Source organism: Haliotis asinina, chromosome 4 (genome assembly GCF_037392515.1).
Source record: "Haliotis asinina isolate JCU_RB_2024 chromosome 4, JCU_Hal_asi_v2, whole genome shotgun sequence".
Lineage (NCBI taxonomy): Eukaryota > Metazoa > Mollusca > Gastropoda > Lepetellida > Haliotidae > Haliotis > Haliotis asinina.
The window spans coordinates 47,247,016-47,270,663 of record NC_090283.1 but is presented as its reverse complement, the minus strand read 5'-3'; the positions used below and the strand labels follow the sequence as shown (position 1 = coordinate 47,270,663).

At 38.7% G+C, this 23,648-nt stretch overlaps 1 protein-coding gene across 3 annotated transcripts in view; it reads left to right on the top strand.

Moving 5' to 3' along the window:
• Window positions 1-23,126, top strand: part of LOC137282529 (kelch-like protein 9) — a 33,216-nt gene extending 10,090 nt beyond the window's left edge. Inside the window, exons 1-4 of one of the 3 annotated variants that reach the window (XM_067814287.1) lie at window positions 6,401-6,454; window positions 11,430-11,586; window positions 18,587-18,793; window positions 20,361-23,126. In XM_067814287.1, the coding sequence (XP_067670388.1) occupies window positions 11,461-11,586; window positions 18,587-18,793; window positions 20,361-21,782 (1,755 nt within the window). In that variant the 5' untranslated portion in view covers window positions 6,401-6,454; window positions 11,430-11,460 and the 3' untranslated portion in view covers window positions 21,783-23,126. Of the gene's footprint in view, window positions 1-6,400; window positions 6,455-7,092; window positions 7,169-11,429; window positions 11,587-18,586; window positions 18,794-20,360 lie in introns of those variants that run through there. The other 2 variants (XM_067814288.1, XM_067814286.1) reach the window with 2 other exon arrangements.
• The last annotated feature ends 522 nt before the right edge of the window (window positions 23,127-23,648 follow it).

Sequence of the window (23,648 nt, the reverse complement as noted above, 5' to 3'; positions counted from 1 at the left end):
ACTGTCGGAAATGGGAAAAGAGTGTTTTTGAAATCTGAATGGTGTCAATTATCTATGACCCTAAGTTCGGCCTATCTACAGTTCCAGTGGTAGGGAGACAGGAAACGTAATAAAAGGACTTTAATGAGGAGAGATTAGTGCAGAAATCAACAATGCAGACGTTTTCAAAAGTACAAAGCGACTTATTTGGAACAGACCATGGCTTTATGCAAATAAGTGGGCAAACGATATTGTATTTCAAAGGACACTTAAATGCCCATTTTGAAAATAAACTTCACTATAAACGACAGCTGACGTAAAATATAACAACTTCCAGTTGAAATTATTAAGGATGTTTCTCTCATGGGCTCTTACTATCACTATAAAAAGAAACAGGTAGGAGGGGTCGCCTCAAAGCAAACCCAGGACGGGTGTAGTAGACGATGGTTGGGGTCGGGCTCGGGCTCGAGATAGAGACAGAGATAGAGAAAGACACTTAAGATGGTAATCAACAGATGAGACACATTCAACACACATGAAAAAGCAAAAACTATCTTTGAGATGGCCCCTTGTGTCAGTAGGCAGGGCGTGCATTTCATTCGACCTAACTACCATCTGATGTCTGATCCATTGATTTCAGCAGCTAGAATATTTTCAAAGTTTTACCCGATTTTACGAGTAAACATGTCTTTCTGGATAAACTTTTCCGCATCCCACTGAATGCCCAGTTCGACCAAAGTGCGTTGTTTCGACATATCCTAATTGCAGTTGTGTCAGTTTTAGGGATACAGAGTTAACAGCCTAAAACTGTTGTTTTTTTCTATTTCCGACAGTACATTAGAACTGATCTCCAGCAATCCATGCTTGTCACAAGAAGCGACTAACGGGATCAGGTGGTCAGGCTCGCTGACTGAAATCTCAGTAGACCTGAGAGAGATCGATGCGCATGCTCTTGATCACTGGATGGTCTGGTCCTGACTCGATTACTAACAGACTATTGCTGAGTTCCACGTTAAGCAACAAACAAACACCAGTAGCGTACCTGCCATTAGGCACTTTAGGCACGTGCCTACACTTTCTCATTTCGGCAATTGTTTGTGAGTGAGTGAGTTTAGTTTACGCCGCACTCAGCAATATTCCAGCTATATGGCGACTGTCTGTAAATAATCGAGTCTGAACCAGACAATCCAGTGACCAACAACATGAGCATCTATCTGCGCAATCGGGAACCGATGACATGTGTCAACCAAGTCAGGGATCCTGACCACCCGATCCTGTTAGTCGCCTCTTACGACAAGCATAGTCACCATTTATGGCAAGCATGGGTTGCTGAAGGCCTATTCTACCCCGGGACCTTCACAGGTCCAATTCTTTGTACGTGTATGTTTTGGGTCTATTTTTCTAAAAAAAACAAAAAAAAAACAAACAAAACTAATCTTCCTTTCCATGAAAGGTGAATAACTCTCGCGCTGCCTTGACGCCAACATGGTGCCTACCACTTCAGAATACAGACTTTTCATTCATGTTTATAAAGTAATCAGGAGCTAGCATTCCGGCATTCAATATATGTATTCACAGTACTATATGCAACAGTTGGCTTCAGCCGATATAACTACTACTAGTTGATAGATTTATATATTATTATTTATATATATGCATATACCTAAAAGTAAATCAGCCAGTACGTAACATTTTATGGCCAAATACACTAATGGCTATTGCTGAAAGAACTATTTTGTCACTGCTTAAACATGTTTTGGGTACATTTGTTACAATACTAAATTCAGTTTAGTTCAGTTTTAGTGACTTCCCTTTATTACTGAAATATATTTTATGATAAGTTTAAAATGCGTTTTTCAGGAAAATGTAGCTGTTTAGAAATGCCCCCGAAACCTACTAGAAGCCTTGTGCTTTCCGTGCGTTACGCGCACTTGTATGTTTAATTGTGCCTACGCTTCAGTTGTTTCCTGGGTACGCCCCTGAAAAAGCAAACAAACAAAAACCCAATGTAGGATGGTCCTAATCGTTATCAAGTCCACACTAGGACGAAACTGAATACATGGAAACAACAAAGATCAGTTCTAACTTGTGAGCGGGATCGGATACTCATCGTCTCCCAATTGCGTAGGTCGATGTTCATGCTGTCGATCACTGGATTGTCCGGTCCATACTCAGTTACTTACAAACCTCCGCAAAGACAGCTGGAATATTGCGGCGTGAAAGTAAATTCACTCCCTCACTCACTTGCTTCAGGTGTGAACATCGACACATTGGCTTCAGTCGTTGTTGCGAAAACCTACACTTAGAACTGGTGCACCACGCTTGGTGATGGTTTGCATGACAGTTTGTTACCATAGCAACAGAGTGTAAAGAATATTGACGCTAAAATATCATCTCGAATAACCATAACACACGGCCTGTTATAAAGCAGCTGTTGTAACAAAACTATATCGTGATTGATGAATATTCATTTCAAATAACTTTCGGCTCACTCCAGATGCTAGACAGGTAAGGATCGGTATATTTATATCTCATCACAGCTGAGCCTTCTTGTTGAGGAGACAGTAAGTTTTGTTTGTGACACTGTACCGCCAGAAAACCTCTCGCTTTTCTCTCGTGTGGCTCAGCAAACGTCTCGTGAGGCCGCGTACGTAAATCCCAAGTTAAAACTGACCATTCACTTCACGTATGTAAATTAGTCTGAAGATTCAGTTGTCAGCTGAAGGTAATGTGATTTGATTGATTAATAATCGAAGCAAAATATAGACGAACCTATACGCCGAACTGCGTGCCGTGGTGCCGCTCAAAGTTACACGGGGCTTGTACGTAACAGTTTTAAAGAAGGTTTGCTTCTGTTTTCAAAGAAGACATTTCAGAAATATTATAGGCTGAAGCTGGGTGTCAGACAGCAAAATACGCATGCGTACATTTCTAAGCGGTGAAATTCGATTACATCATCTTATCGGCGAACGCTTTTGTAAACACGCGCGCAGCTGTGCTATTTATAGAACGGGGAATTCCCACTTCTTCATAACCGCCATCTGTTGAATGCTAATTAAAGCCTGATGATAAGGGCTCTCGTCTATACGTTTGGTGCAATCAGACTGTCTGGTTGACAGACAGCACAATTATGACCAGACATGCCGTAATATTATTACCCTTGTAATTGGAAGACAATGCAAACATGCTCTCAAACTTAATTATTATGTAGTTGGTGATGATTTTATTGCTGGTCAAAATCCTCATATACGGTCGATGAAAAGGCTGATTTTCCCCAAACATGAACTTATCTACTTCGTCACGTGGTGTATACATTCACACGATCAACAAACAAGAAACCAATCTTAATGATTCGGTCAGAACATACAACGCTGACCATGTACACTCGGACATTGCTGCTATTGAGGTAAGGTTTTATTTATGGGTATGACATACTGTGCCTAACGTGTGAAATAGTTTCCAAATTTTGCATGCCATTCGGGCTAGCTATGCCTGAAAGTTACTAACCCATAAAACAGTTCACTAGTACGAACTTTGAATGTAGAAACAAAAGATTACAAAAAGGTAAAACGCCATCAAACAGAAACAATTTAGAAAAGATCAGTCCTAACATCTGAAATGTTTTGTTTTTGTTTTCGATAACTGAAATAACTCATTATTAAGCTGCTAATTTTTATCAGGCCATATTTTTTGTGATTTAAAAGTGCAATGTTAATTAGCAAGTCAGAGAGGTTGATATGTATTAGAAAATGAGCCCATGAAAATTGACTAGTCAGTCGGGCCAGTGACTGTGAAGATTTCATCGGCCCGACTGAATTTATACCAGCTAGCGTCCCAAAGGTTATTTCGCACACTGACTGTACTGACTGTGTGCTTGTTATTAGAAACCGTGGAAACACCTATGGTTTCATGTCGGGCAGACTGATGCATTGTCAGTTATATGTACCATTGAGATAGAGACATGGAATACACGATGAAGTCGCACACAGAACACTGAAACATCTTTTCGTATAGTAATGGCTGTATGTTTTGTTCAGAACTGGGATTTGACATTTTCGTAAATTCAGGCTTGTTTCACATTCGCTGCAGTTATGAAAAATACGCATTAAAGGATTATTATGAAATTGTTATAGGACTCATGTTGACTGCATACATACATACATACATACATACATACATACATACATACATACATACTATATCTATCTATTTATTGCAAAGTTAGGGCTGACTATCGGTCTTTGAGGTGGTTAAGAAAACGCGTGACCTGTTATCGTGTAGCAATTGCACGTATTCATTAACGGACAAATAGTATATTTTTGAGTCGCACACGTAAAATCACAACTACGATTAAAACATAAACAAAAAAAAACAAATTTAAAATTTAGGTCATTATGTTATTGGGATGATAACATACGCCGACAAAGCGGCCTGTGGATTAACAATATTTTCTGTTCAGTGAGTGAGTTTAGTTTTATGCCGCACTCAGCAATATTCTAGCTATTGGGCGGCGGTCTGTAAATAATCAAGTCTGGACCAGACAGTCCAGTGATCAACAACATGAGCATCGATTTGCGCAATTGGAAACCGATGACGTGTGTCAACCAAGTCAGCAAGCCTGACCACCCGATCCCGTTAGTCGCCTCTTACAAGCATAGTCACCTTTTATGACAAGCATGGGTTGTTGAAAGCCTATTCTACGTTATAGCAGCCATCTCACATGATGACGTTAAAGAGAACGTGGTAGTTTTTCTCGTCCCTTAACATCATCGTGTGAGGTGGCTGCAATAAGGTAGGGTGGTCGGGTTTGTGACCTCGCTGACCTCTTGGGGCATTGTTCATACTATCAGTCACGGGTTTGTCCGTGGTGCGCAGGTAGTATACCGGATGGGTTACTACATATTGTTACAACTGTCAAACACGCAACAAGCGTCACACACAAACACACACACAGAGGCGCGCGCGCACACGTGAAATTCTCTGTATTCATATCTAGGAGTACATGAAATACATGAGATATATAAATTTATGAAAGAAATCTCACCCCACCCCACCCCACCCCCACCCACCCCACCCCTACACACACACCCCTTAAAAATAAAAAAAATAAACTCCTACAAAAGAACCCCACCTATCAACACCCACACAAATAAAAGAAAGGAAAAGAACCCATCCCACCCCCCACCCCTCTCCACACACCTTTTCGCGACACACACAAATAGAAAAAACAAAACTAACACAAATTAACATGAAAAAGAAAAAAAAACAACAAAAAAAAAACAGCAGCAATTTAAAAAAACAACAAACCAAGTACAAACAAACAAAATAGGGCGAAGCAAAAATAAAAAGCATATCTTTTGGGGTTTTTTCAAGATAAAGTTGAGCCAATAGGCAAACGTCACCATTACTCTGTGTGAACACTGAGCAGCACCACCCTCTGACATTTTGACATTAAGTCAGAAAATGAACCAGGAATGTCACTTGTCGGATCGACTTTGTGAAATTCTTCAATTAATTTACACTGCAATTTGATCCCAAACAGAATTTTTATGTTTAATGAAATATAAGAGCGCGCCAGTTTTCTCATTTATACAGTCAAATTGTTTTTTCAAATCATATAGGCGCAGGACAGATTACTTATATATCTATTCGCAATGAGGAGATCTCCCTCTTATTAACATATTTTTTAATAAACATGCAGGGTAACTAATCATTAACCGTATTTTGGTGTGAAATTTCTGTGTTAGGATAACACCCGTTAAGAGCGAGAATGACATGCAGATATTCTAAACACCGCGCACGCAGACACACATATTATATCTATGTCGATAATAACATGTGTTTACGTGTTACTATTTACAACAATTTGATCGCGTCAACATACCGTTTATGTTTACGCTTTTTAATCAAGTACAGCCCCGATCGAGGACATTTTGACCGAGTTTTACACATTAAAAACTGTTCTACTGTTCGTCAACGCCCCAAGTGTGTTTACACATCTAACCTAGCATGAAGTGAAAACAGGGTTTTCTCGGATCGTGAAATCGCCTTGAGCTAAATATCAACGTGCTGGCAATTAATAGAAGGCACCTGTTCAAAACGCGTGCGCCACTTCCTATGCCCCGCCCCTTGTGGCAAGACCTTTACGCTCTCTTGTTGGAGGGAGGTAAATTTGTACTGCAATATGGGTAGAGTGTATTTCGCGACGAATCAAGTAACTGGACCGCGTGAATGTTCATGTTTCGGGGACCATAATCGTAATAAAACTAACTGAAACACTACAAAACAAAACAATAATAACCTAAGATACTACGGTGTGTAATTCATGAATGACTGGCATGCCTTTTACGTAATGGGCATGTTTAATTGCATTCCGATTACCCCTTTCCATTCACAAATTTAGACACAACCAAGTAATCTATTTTAAACATGGCGGACATTCACTCGCCTGGTCTATTTTTTCACGACCAACCAGGTAGGCTAACTTTATGTTGTGCCGTCAAAATACGATGATAGTCACAGTACGTTACTTTGAGCTGACCATATGCCTCTGCACTGTCGTGTATGACGCCGTCAGTAATTAGATCATGTTGCAAAAGTTGCGAAACAGCTCCTCCGACAGTGTGACCTACTTTCAGATTGCTCTGGCCGAGTTCTCATTTATGCTGTCTTGTCGGCGCGCGTTCCTCACAGTTGCTACCGTGACTACTGACAGGGCATGATTTAATGAAAACTGGATACTACTGTCTGACCAGGTCACTCGCCATTACCACGTCAGATGTATTCTGATTAAAAACCGTCCGTCTGACCAATTCATCGTTGGCCAACAGCTGAGTGAGATGACCTATTTTTCAACCGGTGTCAATGACCTCCTATGCTGAAATGAGCACGCAATTCCAGTGTTTGTCTCGATGAACTAATTCTCAACTAGCAGCATTTGACGTGTTGTATTTATAATTCGATGTTGTCATTTTTGGGAAGGCATACAATTGTGACTTGCGTTCATGGAAATTAAATTGTGTGTCTGCCTGATTGAACCTCGGTGCCAGACAGACCCCAGACAACTGAGACGAAGCATCATAAAATATGTCTGTCGTTGTACAGTGTTGAATTGTAACAGTCTATTGTGTGATCTGTTCCCCAGGCATCACCATGCATCTTGTTGATGTTGCAACAGACATCTTTCATGGTAATTTTCAGTGCTAGCCTATCTAATTGTTGAAAATTTAGCCAGTTTATATTCAAGCCAGACATACTGATTATTGGAATGATTCTGTTTTAATGAATTTCCATGTCTGTCATTCAAAGAGATTACTGAGTGTAACATTTTAATGCAAACTGCAACCACTTTGAATATTTTAAAGCTCTTATCTTTGTGATATGTACATTTCAACATGTTCAGAGATTGTTTCTATTTGTATGCGTGTCTGTGTACATTTGCAGTTAATGTGGAGCGCTTTGTCTGGCATGATTGGGTGTATCATTAAGATCAATATTTGTTCATTTGTATGATTAAAGAGATATATTTAACTATAATGATGAAAAAGAACTCAAACCTGTTGCAAATTATTGATTACAAAAAGACCTGTTATTGTTCCAAGCATTGGTAACTGTGAATATATCATCTGAGATTTTACCATGTGTATCTATGTGAAATGTTTCATGCAGTTAGTCTTTTGATGAGAATTTGAAACCTGTATGAACAAAATACATTGGGTAAAATGTTGCCTTGCAACTTCTATTCTTAAATCTGATGCTTTGGTACAGGCTGTAGTAGCTTTTTCAAACATGCATTGTTATCATTCTGACTGCTAGTTTATTAAATGCCTTTTAGGCCACAATAATGACCAGATTTAGATCATGTCTGAGCATGTATATTTGTTTGAGGAAATAGTCTAATGGTGACACATTCCTGTCAAAATGAAATGTAAGGCGTGACATAGATTTGTCTCATGTGAAAGGTGCAAAAGAATTCGCAGGCATTTGAAACTAGAGTACAAGGAATAGCGTGGGAGGGGGTTGGACAGGAGATGTGTCAATGCTACATCTTGTCCCTCCTTTAAGAAATGTATGTCATGGAATGTGTCAAGCTGCATTTGAGAAAAAAAAACCTATTGTTAAAGCAACTGAAATACAACCAAAATGTAAGGTGTGCTGCTCTGTAATGAAGCTGTTGATCTTATTTTAGTATATCTGACAACTAAACCATTCAAACATTTAGTCAGTTTTGTGCAATTCACAAAAATACTGATCATATTAATAAGTGTCTAAAGAAATTTCTATGGAATTTGAATCTAGCAACCACTGATTTGTGTATGTTTTGGCCAGTGAAGAATTGTTAGAGACAGCTAGTGTGATCGGATGGTCAGACTCATTGACTTGGTTGACACGTTAGCATATCCCAATTGGCGTATTGATGCACATGAAGTCAATCATTGGATCGTCTGATTTATGCTAGATTGCTTAGACTATTGTCATATAAGTGTATTGTTGCTAAGTGTAGCATAAAACAACAAACTGACCTTGACCCATGTGACTTTCATGCCTTGATTATAAATACTGGTAGTGTTGTTTGCAAGATTTTGTACTTGGGTTTACATCCCTTGAAACTGAGCAGCTGCGATACCAAACCCAGACAGAGCGAATGGGTGTGCACTCAAGTGTAACAAAGTCTTTTCACTGGCCACTATTTCATTTGCCAATACGCTCAGCCGGTTCTTTGTTTATGGCTTACAAGCCTAATAAGTGTTGATTTCAAATTGCATGTGGTCAGTGATGAAAGTTGTGCATTGCATGTTGGCATTGATAGACAGACGGGCAGACATATAGGTGTCAGTAAACCAGACATGGAGATTTCTCTGTGACAGAGTCTGTTTATTACAGTCAACATGTAGATTATTTACTTGTTTGTGTACACAAAAAATGATTAGACAACTACTCATGACCTCATACTCAAGGTAGGCCTACTGTTTCAAGCTCTGCGAACCTGTTCACTGCATATGCGTTATGAGTGCAGTGTAGCTGTTGAAACCACCTTTTTTCCCAGCGCTGGCGGAAAATTAGTGAATTGTTTGAACACCAATTTTTCCATCTCGTTTTTTCTTTCAACTTTGTAGGTTGAATTGGCATATTTGATGAGTTGTTTTGGTAAGTGCACAGGGAAAGGTATCAGACTCTGCAAAGTTGTGTTTTACGTTGCATGTGACCTTTAATGATATCTGACAAAATTCTCTGTAAGACGGTTGTTAGTATTTATCGTATGATACTTTTCCTTTAATTTGTCCCAACATAATTATGCAACAGGGTAAGCCTTTCTCAAATCTGACCAAAGTATAGGTATTACTGGGCAAATAGAACTGTGACGATCCAGGGTAGAACAGGTCTTCAGCAACCCTTGCTTGCCACAAAAGGCTACTATGCATGTCGTAGGAGGCGACTAAGTGGTCAGGGTTGCTGACTCTGTTGAGTCATGCCCTCAATTCCCAAATGTGCAGATTGATGCTCATACTGTTGATCACAGGATTGTTTGGTCCAGACACAATTATTTACAGACTTATTTAGCTGTAAAAAATTAACCCACATAAATTGAAAAGGAGCCTCAGGAGGACCAGAGATTCTAAGGATATCTAGACTTGCTTCAGTTAAGGCTTAAACATTGTAGAGCGGGCTTGGCACTTAGGGAAAATACATGTAGTATGGTTCAGGGACTGTGATACAGACTAGGCTTTAACACTGTAGAGAGAGCTAAGCAGTTGGGAAAATAGTGTGGTTCAGGGACTGAGACGGACTACATTCTTGGATGCCTTGTTCCTATTAATGATCTCATCAAATCTAACTGTTACCATTTATGCTGATTACATTCATGGATTTATAAAAGAAAGTGATTTCATTGATAAATTTTGGGGACGTGCATTGTAATAGAAACTGATGCTAAGTCTGTTGAAATTAATTGTCAGTAGCTCTGGCTCTTTAAAGGGAGTTGAAATGATGTAAAATATTTGTCATCCTGTGAGGATACTTAAGTCCATTTCATTCACGGTATTGGTTCCTGTTTCATTGCTTTAATGGCAGTATTCAGATGACTTTTAACAGTTGTCTCGCTCTCATTCTGTCTGTCTCTCTCTCGACCTTGGGCTCTGTTTCTCTGTATCGATGTCTGTCTGTCTCTCTCTCTCACGCACACACGCACATGCACACTCAAACTCACAGAGAGAGAAATCTGCCAGAACTGATGTCAATAAAAAATAAGAAATGTTTTATATGTGTAAATGTAACAGTGTGGGTTTTACATGGCATCAATGTAATGCTTATTTCATGTTAAAGTAGAAATTGACAAAACATCCTTCTTTGATCTCAGTAGCAATTTCCCTAATTTGCCTGCCACTCAGGAATCCCTGATTAGTCAATGAGAGACAAGTGATATGTGATCCATATTTATATTTGTTTGTGCAAATACCATCCATGGCATACAGCTTTGTAAATGCTGTTGTATGTTTTGGCTTTCCATGTGTTGCGTCCAGGCACAAATGTCAGTGGGAGATTTTCAGGATTAACCAATTTTGCCACCACTGAACTTATTTGTTATGACAGTGTGAAGTGTCAGAGTGTGACTGGGTGAGGTTTTATATCGCTTTTAGATATACCTCAGCAATGTTAGGAGGAGGTGACGGGACACCACAAATGGGTTTTACAAATACTACTTATCTTTGTAATCAAACTTGGATTTTCAGCATGATGAGCGGACACCTTAAACACTAGGTGTATGATATAAATGCTTTAGGTTCACTCCTTTGTATGTCATGTAAATGGTTTAGGTTGACTCTTTTGTGTATGATATGAATGGTTTAGGTTGACTCTTTGGTGAATGATATAAATGAGTTTGGTTCACTCTTTGCTATATGATATGTATGGTTCAGGTTCATCCTTTGCTGTGATGTAAATGGTTTTGGTTCAGCCTTTTGTGTATGATATCAATGGTTTAGGTTCACTCTTTGGTGTATAACATGCATGATTTAGGTTGACTCTTTGGTGTATGGTATAAATGGTCTAGGTTCACACTTTGGTGTATGATTTTAATGGTTTTGGTTCACTCTTTGATGTATGAAATAAATGATTTACGTTCACTCTTTGGTGTTTGATATAATACTATCACAATACTGAAAATAGCCAAGTAATCAACCCCCATGGTGAGACAGAATGCATGTACATTATCAGGAATTGGGACAGAGAACTTTGAAAATTAGCCTTTTTCAGGATTTTAAACCATTTTCTGAATTTAGAATGGCCACTGCATTTGTATGAATAAAAAACTTTAAAAAAAAAATTAATGGGCCATTTTTTTATTTTAATATACAAAATGGCCCATGGCCACTGCCTTTCCAAGCCCTTGCAGTATATTGAAATGTGCTGGACAGTTGGAACTGTTTGCATGGTTTCCTGATGTGTTTCAGAAACTCTGGTGATGAGGTGAAGTGCAACACAATGAGTGAGGGCCAGAAGATCCAGGCAGAAGGATATGGGGACATGGTAATACAGAAACTTCACACACTTCGACAAAACAATGAACTCTGTGACTTTAGGGTCTCCGCTGATGGCCGCGTCTTCGAGGTGAGTGGAAGCAGACCTGTTTAACCAACTGATGCTTGAAATCACTTCACAAATGAATAACTGCTGCTTGAAAGTACCTTGTATACGTATAACAGGTGCTTGAAAGTACCTTGTATGTGTATAACTGGTGCTTGAAAGTACCTTGTATATGTATAACAGGTGCTTGAAAGTACCTTGTATGTGTATAACTGGTGCTTGAAAGTACCTGGTATATGTACAACTGATGCTTGAAATCACTTCACAAATGAATAACTGCTGCTTGAAAGTACCTTGTATATGTAAAACAGGTGCTTGAAAGTACCTTGTATATGTAAAACAGGTGCTTGAAAGTACCTTGTATATGTAAAACAGGTGCTTGAAAGTACCTTGTATATGTAAAACAGGTGCTTGAAAGTACCTTGTATCAGTATAACTGGTGCTTGAAAGTACCTTGTATATGTAAAACAGGTGCTTGAAAGTACCTTGTATCAGTATAACTGTTGCTTGAAAGTACCTTGTATATGTAAAACAGGTGCTTGAAAGTACCTTGTATCAGTATAACTGTTGCTTCAAAGTACCTTGTATATGTAAAACAGGTGCTTGAAAGTACCTTGTATCAGTATAACTGTTGCTTCAAAGTACCTTGTATATGTAAAACAGGTGCTTGAAAGTACCTTGTATCAGTATAACTGTTGCTTGAAAGTACCTTGTGGAGGTATGACTGGTGTCTGAAAATTGATTTGTAAAGTTATGACTAGTCCTAAAAGGGCCTGGTGCTAGAAAGTGCCTTATAAATGTATATCTTGTGCTTAAACATTGAATTATAAATATATAGCTTTTACCTTGAAAAGGTCGCTGATCGTTCTATTAATTATGATTACTTTTGTATGTTGGAACTTGGGTGTGTTTGTTCAGTGAGGGTCGATTGCTGTCAGGTAACTTTAGTTTGAATTTTTTTTTAGGCATTTCGAAGTTAGATGAGCATAGATAGTAGATATATGATATGTTTTATGAAAAGCAACTTCTTTTTATTCTTTATCTTGAAATTTCAAAGCTAATTGTTGCTCCTTCATCACATGAAAGCTGAGGCAGACTTAAAGGTCACATGCAACCAAAAAATCAAACATAATTAAAACACATTTATCGCTTATTCATGACATATGATATACATTGCTGCTTTAAAAAAACAAATAAACAAAACAATAAGCGTACAATGACGATTCAAAAGTGCAATATTTTGTACTTGGGCTTACTTCCCCCGAAACGAAGCCCTCGGGAGACCGAACCCAGTCATAGCGGGTGGATATGCACTCAAGTGTAACGACGGCTTCCGATTGGCTGTTTCATTTGCTGATATGCTGAGGGTTCATTGTGTGTTCAGAAAGATGATCTGTTTGATGGGCATTTTACAAGTATAGCCAGTCACAAGAAATTAAGATTCTTTATGGATAACAACTTCTTTTTGTGTACTTGATGCGTCGTTTCAGTATGGATTCATATACTGTTGTCAAACAAAATCATATACACTAAAAGAAGTCGTTATCCATGAAGAATGTATATAGAGATGCTGGGTTTGGAAAATACATGTTATCTGAATTTGTGCCCGATCCAGTCAAAAATCATGTCAGTATAGATGGTAAACTACTGCGTGGCTGGAACCTGTCATTCGTCCAAGTACAAAGCAGGACTTGAAACTGACAAGAGTTTGCACCAGTTTCCGTCAAATCCAGTCATCCGAAAAAAATGAATGTAGTTTGTTTGCAACCCACAGATATAAAAGCATGTCATGTGTATCACACGTGCCTAATTACATAATGAGGCAGACACGGGACTCGGGTGCACGAGTCATAAATCAACTTATTTTCTTTATGTCGTATAGTCATAAAGTGTGATAAAGTAGATAGGTGTTAAGTTCAAATTGCACGTGGTCAATGATTGAAGCTGTGTATTGCATGTTGTCTTTAGCAGACAGGCAGAGAGACATATAGGTGTGAATAAACCAGACACTGAGCTTTCCCTGTGACAGAGACTGCTTACCACAATCAACAAGTTGTTTTACGTAAAGAGTAGATTATTTACTGGTTTGTGTACACAACCAAGATTAGACTACTGCTCACGACCTCAGACTCTGGGCATACATAATGTTTCAAGCTCCGCGAACCTATTCACTGCGCATGCATTATGGACGCAGCGCAGCACAGCCGTTGAAACCAGTTTTCCCCCCAGCGCTGGGGGGAATTTAGTGAAGCGTTTGAACTCCGATTTGGCGGGCTTTTTTTTCATTGCGTTTTTTTCAACTTTATAGGTTGAATTGGCATTTTTTATGATTTGTTTCGGTAAGTGCATACCGAAAGGTACCAGAATCTGCAAAGTTGTGTTTTACGTTGCATGTGACCTTTAATATATAATAGATACAGCATGTTTACATGACACATGTGAGAATGAAAGATGAGGTCTATTTTATAGATATACAACTTCTTTATTCTGTATAGGCTCCAGATAATGTCTGTATCAGTGTATGTACGGATAAAACATGTGCACGATATGGTAGGAAATAATTTAGAAAACGTAGCAGATATACACAACAGAATGTATGGTCTTAGAATCATTTTCAGGCATTTCTATCAGGAAAAGTATTGTTTTATTGTTTATTAACCTGTATACACAAGAGTAGCAATGTTGTGGTGCATATATGTAACAAAACACAAGATTACTGACACTCTATTAAATTCCATTCTGTCCTCTAATTGTACTCGTACTGTTTTCCAGTACTCCTGTATTGATGTTGGAACAGAGTTCCAGATAAGGGCAGTATAGGCTTGTGTATGGATGAAACTATGCACAATATGGTAGGAAAAAAAACAGAAACTGTAACATATACGTGCTACAGCAATGGTGTGCGGTCTCATAATCATTTATGGACGTATGTATCGGTTGTTTTATTGTTTACTTACCTGTTTACAATAGTGTAGCAATGTTCTGGTGCGTGTATGAAATGAATCACAAGATTACTAACGCGGCATTAAATTCCATTGTGTTCCATTCTGTATATTCAGTTTTTCCCGTCATTTATAGAAAAAACAAAACAAACATATTCCTGATGTTGAAAAATTATCTGGAACTCTGGTTGGAAAATTATCAGGAACCCTTGGTCCTGTTGCTCAAAAAATGATTATCTTTTAACAAGCCATTAAGTACACTTAGCTGTCTCTTAATTTATAATACCTTCCCTTGATTGAGGGATTGTTTGTACATAAATATGTGATGTAAGTTATCAGAATGATTCTGACTATAGTCCACTGGGCTCAAAAGTGGGCTGATGAATTGCAACCTAACTTGGAAACTAATCAACATACATTTCTTAGTGACATGCTCACCATAAACAAAACATCATACTGACTCTTTGAGGTTTGGGCAGAATTTGTGTTATCCCCTGCTATGCGTTTTGCGGGGGCTGTTAAAATTTGCTGCATGTGCCTGTCTGTACACATTTGTCTTTTCCAGACCAGAACTTCAAAACGATTCACTATTTCTTCACAAAACTTGAACCATAGATAGATCTGGTAGTGTACTGGTGCCTTTGGTAGCTTTGGAATTCTGAGTAAAATATTTTTTGAGTCCATGGCAACAAGTTAGACTTTGAACTTGGTGGGTGTGCTCTTTTCCAGACCAGAACTTCAAAACCATTCACTACTTCTTCACAAAACTTGACACATGGATAGATCTGGTCGTGTACTGATGCCTTTTGGTAGTTCAGGATTACTCAGTAAAATATATTTCTGAATTTCCCTGGCATCAAGTTTGACTTTGGCTGAATTTGGTGGTTTTTTGCGGAGCAGAACTCAAATCTTTCAAAATTTCTTCACCAAACTTGGAACAGAGATTGGTCTGGTGGAGTACTGGTGCCTTTTGGTAGCTTTTGGATTCTGAATAAAATATTTTTAGGGGGCGTTTCCATGCCAACAAGGTCGAGTATGACTAAATTTGGTGGATTTTGAGCCGAACTTGCAAACTCAGGGGTTCAAAAATCCCATCACCTGACGCCCGGTACAAGTCAATTTCATTTCGGGCAATCAAATAATGGTATCTTACTTGTCCATGGACTAACAGGTACTTTCCACTTATGGTTTCAAACGGCAATATTACATTGATTGGAAATTTTATTTTATTTTTTTTTTCCCCGCCTGCCTTTAGGTTTTCAGAGGACAAAAATTCGTAAAACAAGAAATAGAATTGGTCTGGCCTAATGAAGTGCTATTATAGTTAGCACTTATAATGTTCTGGAGCCAGTTGAGAGTGAAATTATCACTCTTCGATAAAATAGTCCAGTCATCATTAGCATCATGCATTGTGTCATAAAATCAGGGCAAGTGGAAAATTAGTCAGGACAATTTACTTTCTTGAAGTCACTTGCCCTGTGGCAAGTGGCTTTTCAAAATATTTTTGAACTCCTGAAACTGTTCACTATTTCCAAACCAACCTTGGCACATTGATCGATCTGGTGGTGCATTGCTACCTGTTGGTAGTTTTGAATATCTGAATAAAATGTTTTTTGTGCTTCCATGCCAACAAGTTTAGCTTCAGCTGAATGTGGTGGTAGTGCTCCTTTCTTGAGCAGAACTTAAAAACCTATCAGTACTCTCCTTCCACTTTGTCATATAGACACTAAAACATTTGACATCATCGCTAGCAGACATATACATGAAGAGTATTTGCCATTGCTGGGGATATTGATGACTTTGTATTCTTGTTTAAAAAAATAAGAAAGTGGTTTAACAAACTATCATCAAAATATTGACTCAGTTCACTATGTGGTACGAAGGACTAGTGCAGAGGAAGGAACAGCCAGGTGTTCGAGAAGGTGTTCATGCCGACAAGTTATTTACTCATTAACCTGTACTGTGCCTTTGCATCCTTCCTCGCACACCTGGCTGTTCCTTTCTCTGCACTAGTCCCTCGGAACAAATAGTGAACTGAGTTAATATTTGATGATAGTTTGTTAAATAACTTTTTAAATTTTAGGGCAAAAATTCTGCAAAAACCTGACCCAAGTTGGAATGATTACTTGGATTTCATTGGTTTCATTGAGTATTTTATGTCTTTTAGCTTTTGAGTTAGATTGCAATTTATAGGTCTGCTTTTTAGCCGAACAGACTATATCTGTGTATTGTTATATTGTTTATCATTTTCATTGTAAATCAGAAGCCAGAAGAGTGTTCACGGTAGATTTTGTAGGAATGTGTGCAGAATTGAAATTTAACATGTAGATCAAATCTTTTGCAGGTGAAATTTTCATTATGATCCGGAATCATTTCAAAATGCCCTTTTTATCCCCCAGGCATGTAATGCGGGGGTATATAGTCGACGTCCCGTCTGTCTGTCCGTCCATCCGTCTGTAATCATTTTGTTTCCGGAGCATAACTCAGAAACCATTCAATATTTTTCAGCCAAACTTGATAGATATAATAATCTCAACCTATAGTTGTGCCTTTTGCTGTTTACAGAGTTTTGGCATTTTTATTTATTTTTATTTTTCCATGGCACATTTTGGTGTTAGTCGAATGGTGGGGTGGGCTTTGTTTCCGGAGCTTAACTCAAAAACCATTCAATACTTTTCTGCAAAACTTGGTAGATATATCAATTGGACCCTAAAGTGGTGCCATGTACAGGTTTTTGTGATTTATTATTTTCTCGGTTTCCATGGAAACATTTCGGACTTAATCGTAAAAGTGAGAGGTGTGTTTCGTTTCCAGAACAGAATTCAAAAACTTGTTAATATCTTTCAGCAAAACATGGTAGATATATGTGGCAGACCCCAAGGTGGTTCCTTTTGGTATATACAAGCTTTTGTGATTTCTTATTTTCTGGGTTTCCATGGACACGTTTCGGACTTAGTCTCAAAATGGAGGGATGGGCTTTGTTTCCGGAGCAGAACTCAAAAACCGTTCAATATTTTTCTGCAAAACATGGTAGATATATCAATAAGACCCTAAAGTGGTGCCTTTTGCTATTTAAAGGTTTTTGTGAATTCTTGTTTTCTCAGTTTCCATCATGTCCATGGAAACATTTTGGATTTAATCCCCAAAGTGGGAAGTGTGTTTCGTTTCTGGAACAGAACTCAAAAACTTCTTAATATGTTTCAGCAAAACTTGGCTGATATGTGTGCCAGACCCTAAAGTGGTGCCTTTTGTTATTTGCAGGTTTTTGTGATTTATCATTTTCTGGGTTTCCATGGAAACGAATCTGATGAAATCTCACAATGGAGACATGGGCTTCGTTTCCGGAGTATAACTCTAAAACTATTCAATATCTTTCAGCAAAACTTGGCAGATATTTGAGGCAGACCACAAAGTGGTGCCTTTTACTATTTACAAAGTTTTTATTTTTTCCTGTTTCCATGGAATTCGGACTTAGTCTCAAAGTGGAGGGATTGGCTTCGTTTCCAGAGCACAACTCAAAAAGCATTCCATATCTTTTAACAGATCTTGGCAGATACAAGAGACAGATCTTGAAGTGGTGCCTTTTGCTGTTTACAGATATATGGCATTTATATTTTTCATGAATTCCATGGAAACAATTCAAGCTTAGTCTAAAGAAACATTAAGTAACTGTCAGATGATTTGTCCTTTCAAATATGTGGGGACAGGGGGATATGTCATCGTCCGATGACTCTTGTTTTCATAAGTTGCTGTTTCAAGGTAATTTTAGAATTAAGCACTTCAGAATCTGTGTGTCCAAAACACCCCACAAAAATTATTTTTGCATGCTGTCATTAGTTTTTTGCGTGAATAACACAGATGTCTGCATCAATGCGAACATTGCAGAAGGAATTTACCAGCGGTTAAGATAACCAAGTTTTGAACTACCAGGTTCTGATGTACGAGACCAAAGCTTCAGTCTTCCCAGTGTACACTCCAATAGCTATTAAACACTGTTAAACAATAAATCACAATGTACAATATAAACCCTACTTAAAACCCATATTAAATTTGATTTCTGAAAGTGATGAGGTATGTTTCAGGTCCACAAGGCCCTGCTCGCAGCCACCAGCGACTACTTCCGGGTCATGTTTGGAGGAGTCATGGCTGAGAGCAAGCAGGACACTGTTGACCTCAAGGGGGTCACGGCAGATGGCCTGCAACAGGTCATCGACTTTATCTATTCTGGAGAGATGGCGCTGCACTACGAAAACCTCACAGAAATCATCAACACTGCAAGTCACCTGCAGGTACTGCAGGCATTGTTGAACGTGGCTAAGAATTTGTTGGTTTCACATTCATTTTTGGACTCGCTGTGTGTGTGTGCAGAGTGTATAAAAATATCCACTGGTCAGAATCAGGTTTGGTCGTGTGCTTTACTGATAGTGTAAACACACTTTTAAAGAAAACAAAAATCGAAACAAATGCATCGTTTTATATCGATTGCGTGTGATCTCATTTCAAAAAGAAGTTAAAAAAAGACCAGGATTAGCTAAAAAAGAGCTCAATTTATGTGAACAAACTTTTGTATAAACACATCTCCCCGCCACAGTTCTTCTCGTGCACAACTAATCAACACTATATTTTTTATGCAGTTGCAACCAAGCCATAGGCAAATGGATGGAGCTATGTACAGTTGTCACAAGTTGTCATAAAAGCTTTAAAAGATGTATTTACAGTGTTGATACACACACAGCCAAACCAAAATTTGGCCTGTGGATATTTTGACAGGCTCTGTGCATGTGAAATCAAACATCCAGAGTGTACCAATAACTTCTTTCATAAGTTGGAGTAGAAAGGACGGATTACATGGATGAACATATATGGATCATGCTGAATTCGGCACTAAACAATAAACACAACTGGAATATGGCTGAATGAATTGTTAAATAAGGAACATAGCTGAAATATTGCTGAAGGCAACAATAAATGCTAAAGTGCAGAATTCAGCAACAAAGAATCATAAGTTATGTGAGATGCAGCAGACTGATAATTTTCAGAAATGATTTGTTCCACGTATATTTTTCGTAAAGTGGTGAAGATCCAGGTTAGAATTCGTCCTCAGTAGCCCATGCTTGTTGTAAGAGGTGACTGATGAGATCGGGTGATCAGACTCGCTGACATATCATCATATCCCTAATGCGTAGATTGTTGCTTATGTTCTTCTTCTCAGGTTTGTCTGGTCGAGCCTTGATTATTCATGGACTATCACCACATCCTGCTTAACATGAACGAGTGAGTGAGTTTAGTTTTAAGCCATATTAAGCAATATTACAGCTATATGGCGGTGGTCTGTAAATAATGAAGTCTAGACAGTCCAGTATGAACATCAACAGTATGAGCATCTGGACAGTTGGGAACCGATGACGTGTGTCAACCAAGTCAGTGGGTCTGACCACCCAATCTTGTTAATCGCCTCTTACGACAAGCACAGTTTGCTGACAACCTAATGGGACCTAAGGTTCCCTTAGTGACTTATGGTCACCACTCAGATTTGTGAAAGGAGGCTCAGAGCTAACAGAGCCATAAAAGGCGACTCCGATTGTCGTAAGAGGCGACTAATGGGATTGGGTGGTCAGACTCGCTGACTTGGTTGACACATGTCATCGGTTCCCAACTGCGCAGATCGATGCTAATGTTGTTGATCACTGGATTGTGTGGTCCAGACTTGATTATTTACAGACCGCCGCCATATAGCTGGAATATTGCTGAGTGCGGCGTAAAACTAAACTCACTCACTCACTCACTCAGAGCTAACAGATGACTCATCTGCCCTGTCCCCAACTCTATGAATCACTCACTTTACAAATTTTGTAGGTTGCATCTGCCCTTGACGTCTGCAGCACTTACATCAAGTCCCTGATGACTTTTGACAATGCTGAAGATTTCCTCAACATTGCTGACACCTATTCTCTGGAGAAGGTCCTTACACATTGGGAAAATATGATCCAGGAGAAGTTCTATGACTTCAGTCAGACTCAGGCATACCTCAAGATGGATGCTGAAACCTTGTCCAAGCACCTGTCACGAGATTCCTTGAGGATCACATCTGAGTATCAGTTAATGTGTTGTCTAGACAAGTGGTTCAGGTCAAACCCAATGAGAATTGTCAATGACGGATACACAGTGTTCTCCAAGATTCGATTCCCATTGATGTCAGAACAGGAACTGGCAATGGTTCGAGACAGTGAGATAATACAGAGATGTTCCACCCAAGTGAAAGAGCTAGTGCGTAAAGGGTATCACTATCACGACGCATGCAAAAAGGGGCATCCAATGATTGATGAGTCGACAAGGGTACGGAGCAATTCTTCGTCAATAATCCTCATCCATCACGGTACCTCATACATGCCGTTCCAGGTGACAGCCTACAATAGCAATGCTGGGATGTTTTACAGTGTCTACTCTGACGTAAATGGGAGTCGGGACTGCAGGATTGCCTCAGTGGACAACTTTGCTTACATTTGCCGAGTTGTAGATTTTGGAGGAGGGACATTGATGAGCTCCCTTTTCAGATTTGATCCAAGACATCTGATTGGTCAAGAACTTCGACCAATGAGAAGACTGCGAATCGATTTCACATTGGTTTCATTTAATCGAAGTGTGTATGCATTTGGAGGTTCGACAGAACAGTTTGCAATCTTGGACTCTGTGGAACGGTACAGCGCTGTGAACAACACATGGGAGGACATTGTAGCCATGCCAGCCCCAACTCATTCTCTATCTGCTATAGTTTACGGAGAAAGAATATACCTCTCGGGTGGCATTTCTGGGCAAGATCGACAAACTATCAATACCTTTATCAGTTTCGATCCTGCTACACAGCGCTATGAAACTAAACCAGGGATGTTTTATGCCCGGCGTCTCCATGACATGGTAGCGTATGATGGGTCTATATACGTTCTAGGGGGCATCCCAAGACCTGGGGTTCCCCTTCATGGACAAATTCCAATAGAGTGTTTTAGCTTCCATACTAATCAGTGGACAATGCTGTCGTCCACCCTTAGTGGACGGTCAGTTGGTCATTATATCAACTTTGAAGGTCAGATTCTTTCTCTGGGTCATGAGCATCACAATGCTACAGAGGATGAAATATGGGCTTATGACACAGATCTAGATGATTGGTCGAAATATGCAAAAGCTCCACAGAGAATGAGTTTGAACTCTGCTATTTGCACGCAACTGTATGTTAACTTTGATGATGAAAAGATTGCAAAGAAGTTCATAAAGGAGAAGTGATACAGCTTCTAACACTGGAGGAGTGATCAAGAAGATGCCAAGCAAGCTTCGTCATGGTTACAGAGTGCAAAACACATCGCTGGGATTTTTCCAAACATTTTGAGAAGAGCCTGTCTTCTTGAACCTCTGTTGGAGGGGACTATAGTGCATATTGCTGAGCTTTGCTGTAATCGACGGCAAAGGTTGATCTCAGGCATTGATGGGGTCTATCTCAAGCTTCTGTGACATGACACTTGACATGACTATCACAGTTGTTTTTCTCTAGACAATACCTCAAAAAGTTTTGAGATGGTCCCTATACCCTTGTTAACAGGCCAAAGTTATGAGAATTGTTTTTAAGAGTACCTCAATATTCTATCCTCATCAGTGATTGGCTGCTGGCAATGCAGACTGGGAAATGTTTAAATGGTTAAATGGACAGAATTGATGTATTTAATCTGGTTTGAAGTATGTTCTGATTGTAATTGCTTGCACTTGCTACAGATGTACTCCATTTTGTAAATGTTAAACACTTGATGCAATATTTCTTGAATCTTTAATGTGAATGAATTTTGTGATGAGGACTGCATAGTTTAGGTTTGTGGCCGTGAAGTTTAGGTCAGTGACTTGGAATATTTATCTTTCCCTTTTTAAGTATACCGGTAGTTTTATATTTCTCACAATATGTCATTTGTTGTGTTCTGAAGTTTACAAGATAATTTTTCAACAGGTTTTAATTGCGATATTTTAAACAATTTATTTACATCAATAGAAACAGTATTTTTTAGAAATATTTTACTTATCTCTCATGGCCAGAATATAAAGCACTACTGTTTACTCATGTACCTTATTCTTTTGATAGTTTTATGTTAGATAATAACTGCTTAACTTTCATATGGACTTTCTTATAAGTTTCTTATAAACTTTGTTAAGTATTTGGCCATACGTTCACAGTGAGTTATTGATGTCATTGTCAGAGCTCCACATAAGCTGCGTATTTGCGTAAAACTTGCTGTAGAAAAGTTGAAATATGTAAGAAAAATAAATTCAGTGTATGAAAAAGCACACATATATGTTTATGCTATCTCAAAATAATTCATATTTACCCAATGCAGCAAAATCATTTTGCTTATTGTATCAGTTCAAGCTAATCAAACTTTAAGATTCCACACGCGTTTTGAAAAAAATAACTCTGAGGGTGAAGCCCTTATCATCTAATAGCCAACTTGGTATCTTGTTTAACACCAATACAAATGCAGAGCAAGGCACATATTATTTCTTACAGCACATGTGGATAGAGCTATATTAGATATTATTTGGCATTGTTGTGTGGATTTTGTCTTATTCAATTATGGTGTAAAACAATGTTGCACCTGTTATACTTATCTGAAATGAATACCCAGATTTGCAAAAGATGGTGGGTATCTAAAACTAGATACCCACTTGAAATTGGAAATACCCACATTGTTTAAAAATTTATGGATGTCATACCCATATGGCCAAAAGCTTATCTGGAGCTCTGTATTGTTAAGGTCTGCTTCAATGATCACCTCATCCGACATGAGATAGGTATCTTCCAGAATGGAATGTTTAGACTCTGTCATATCTATATCATGCCTTTATTCTATTAGCTCTTGGGGCCTGAAACTAAAGCACAAAAAGTCTTTGTGCATAGTTACATCCCTTAGTCATGCAAGGATCCGAAGATTTTGTTTTGAGTCCTAGGTTCTGTGCTGACATGCAGTGTTGTGGCATTATGCTGAAGTACCATAGTCTCTTTTATGGCTTCAGTGACAAGTGGCTCTTCTATACAGGATGACTTTTAATTAAAGCAGTCCAATAATTGGTTGGAGTTTCCCAGTATGAGTTGTCTGCAGTCAGCTGATC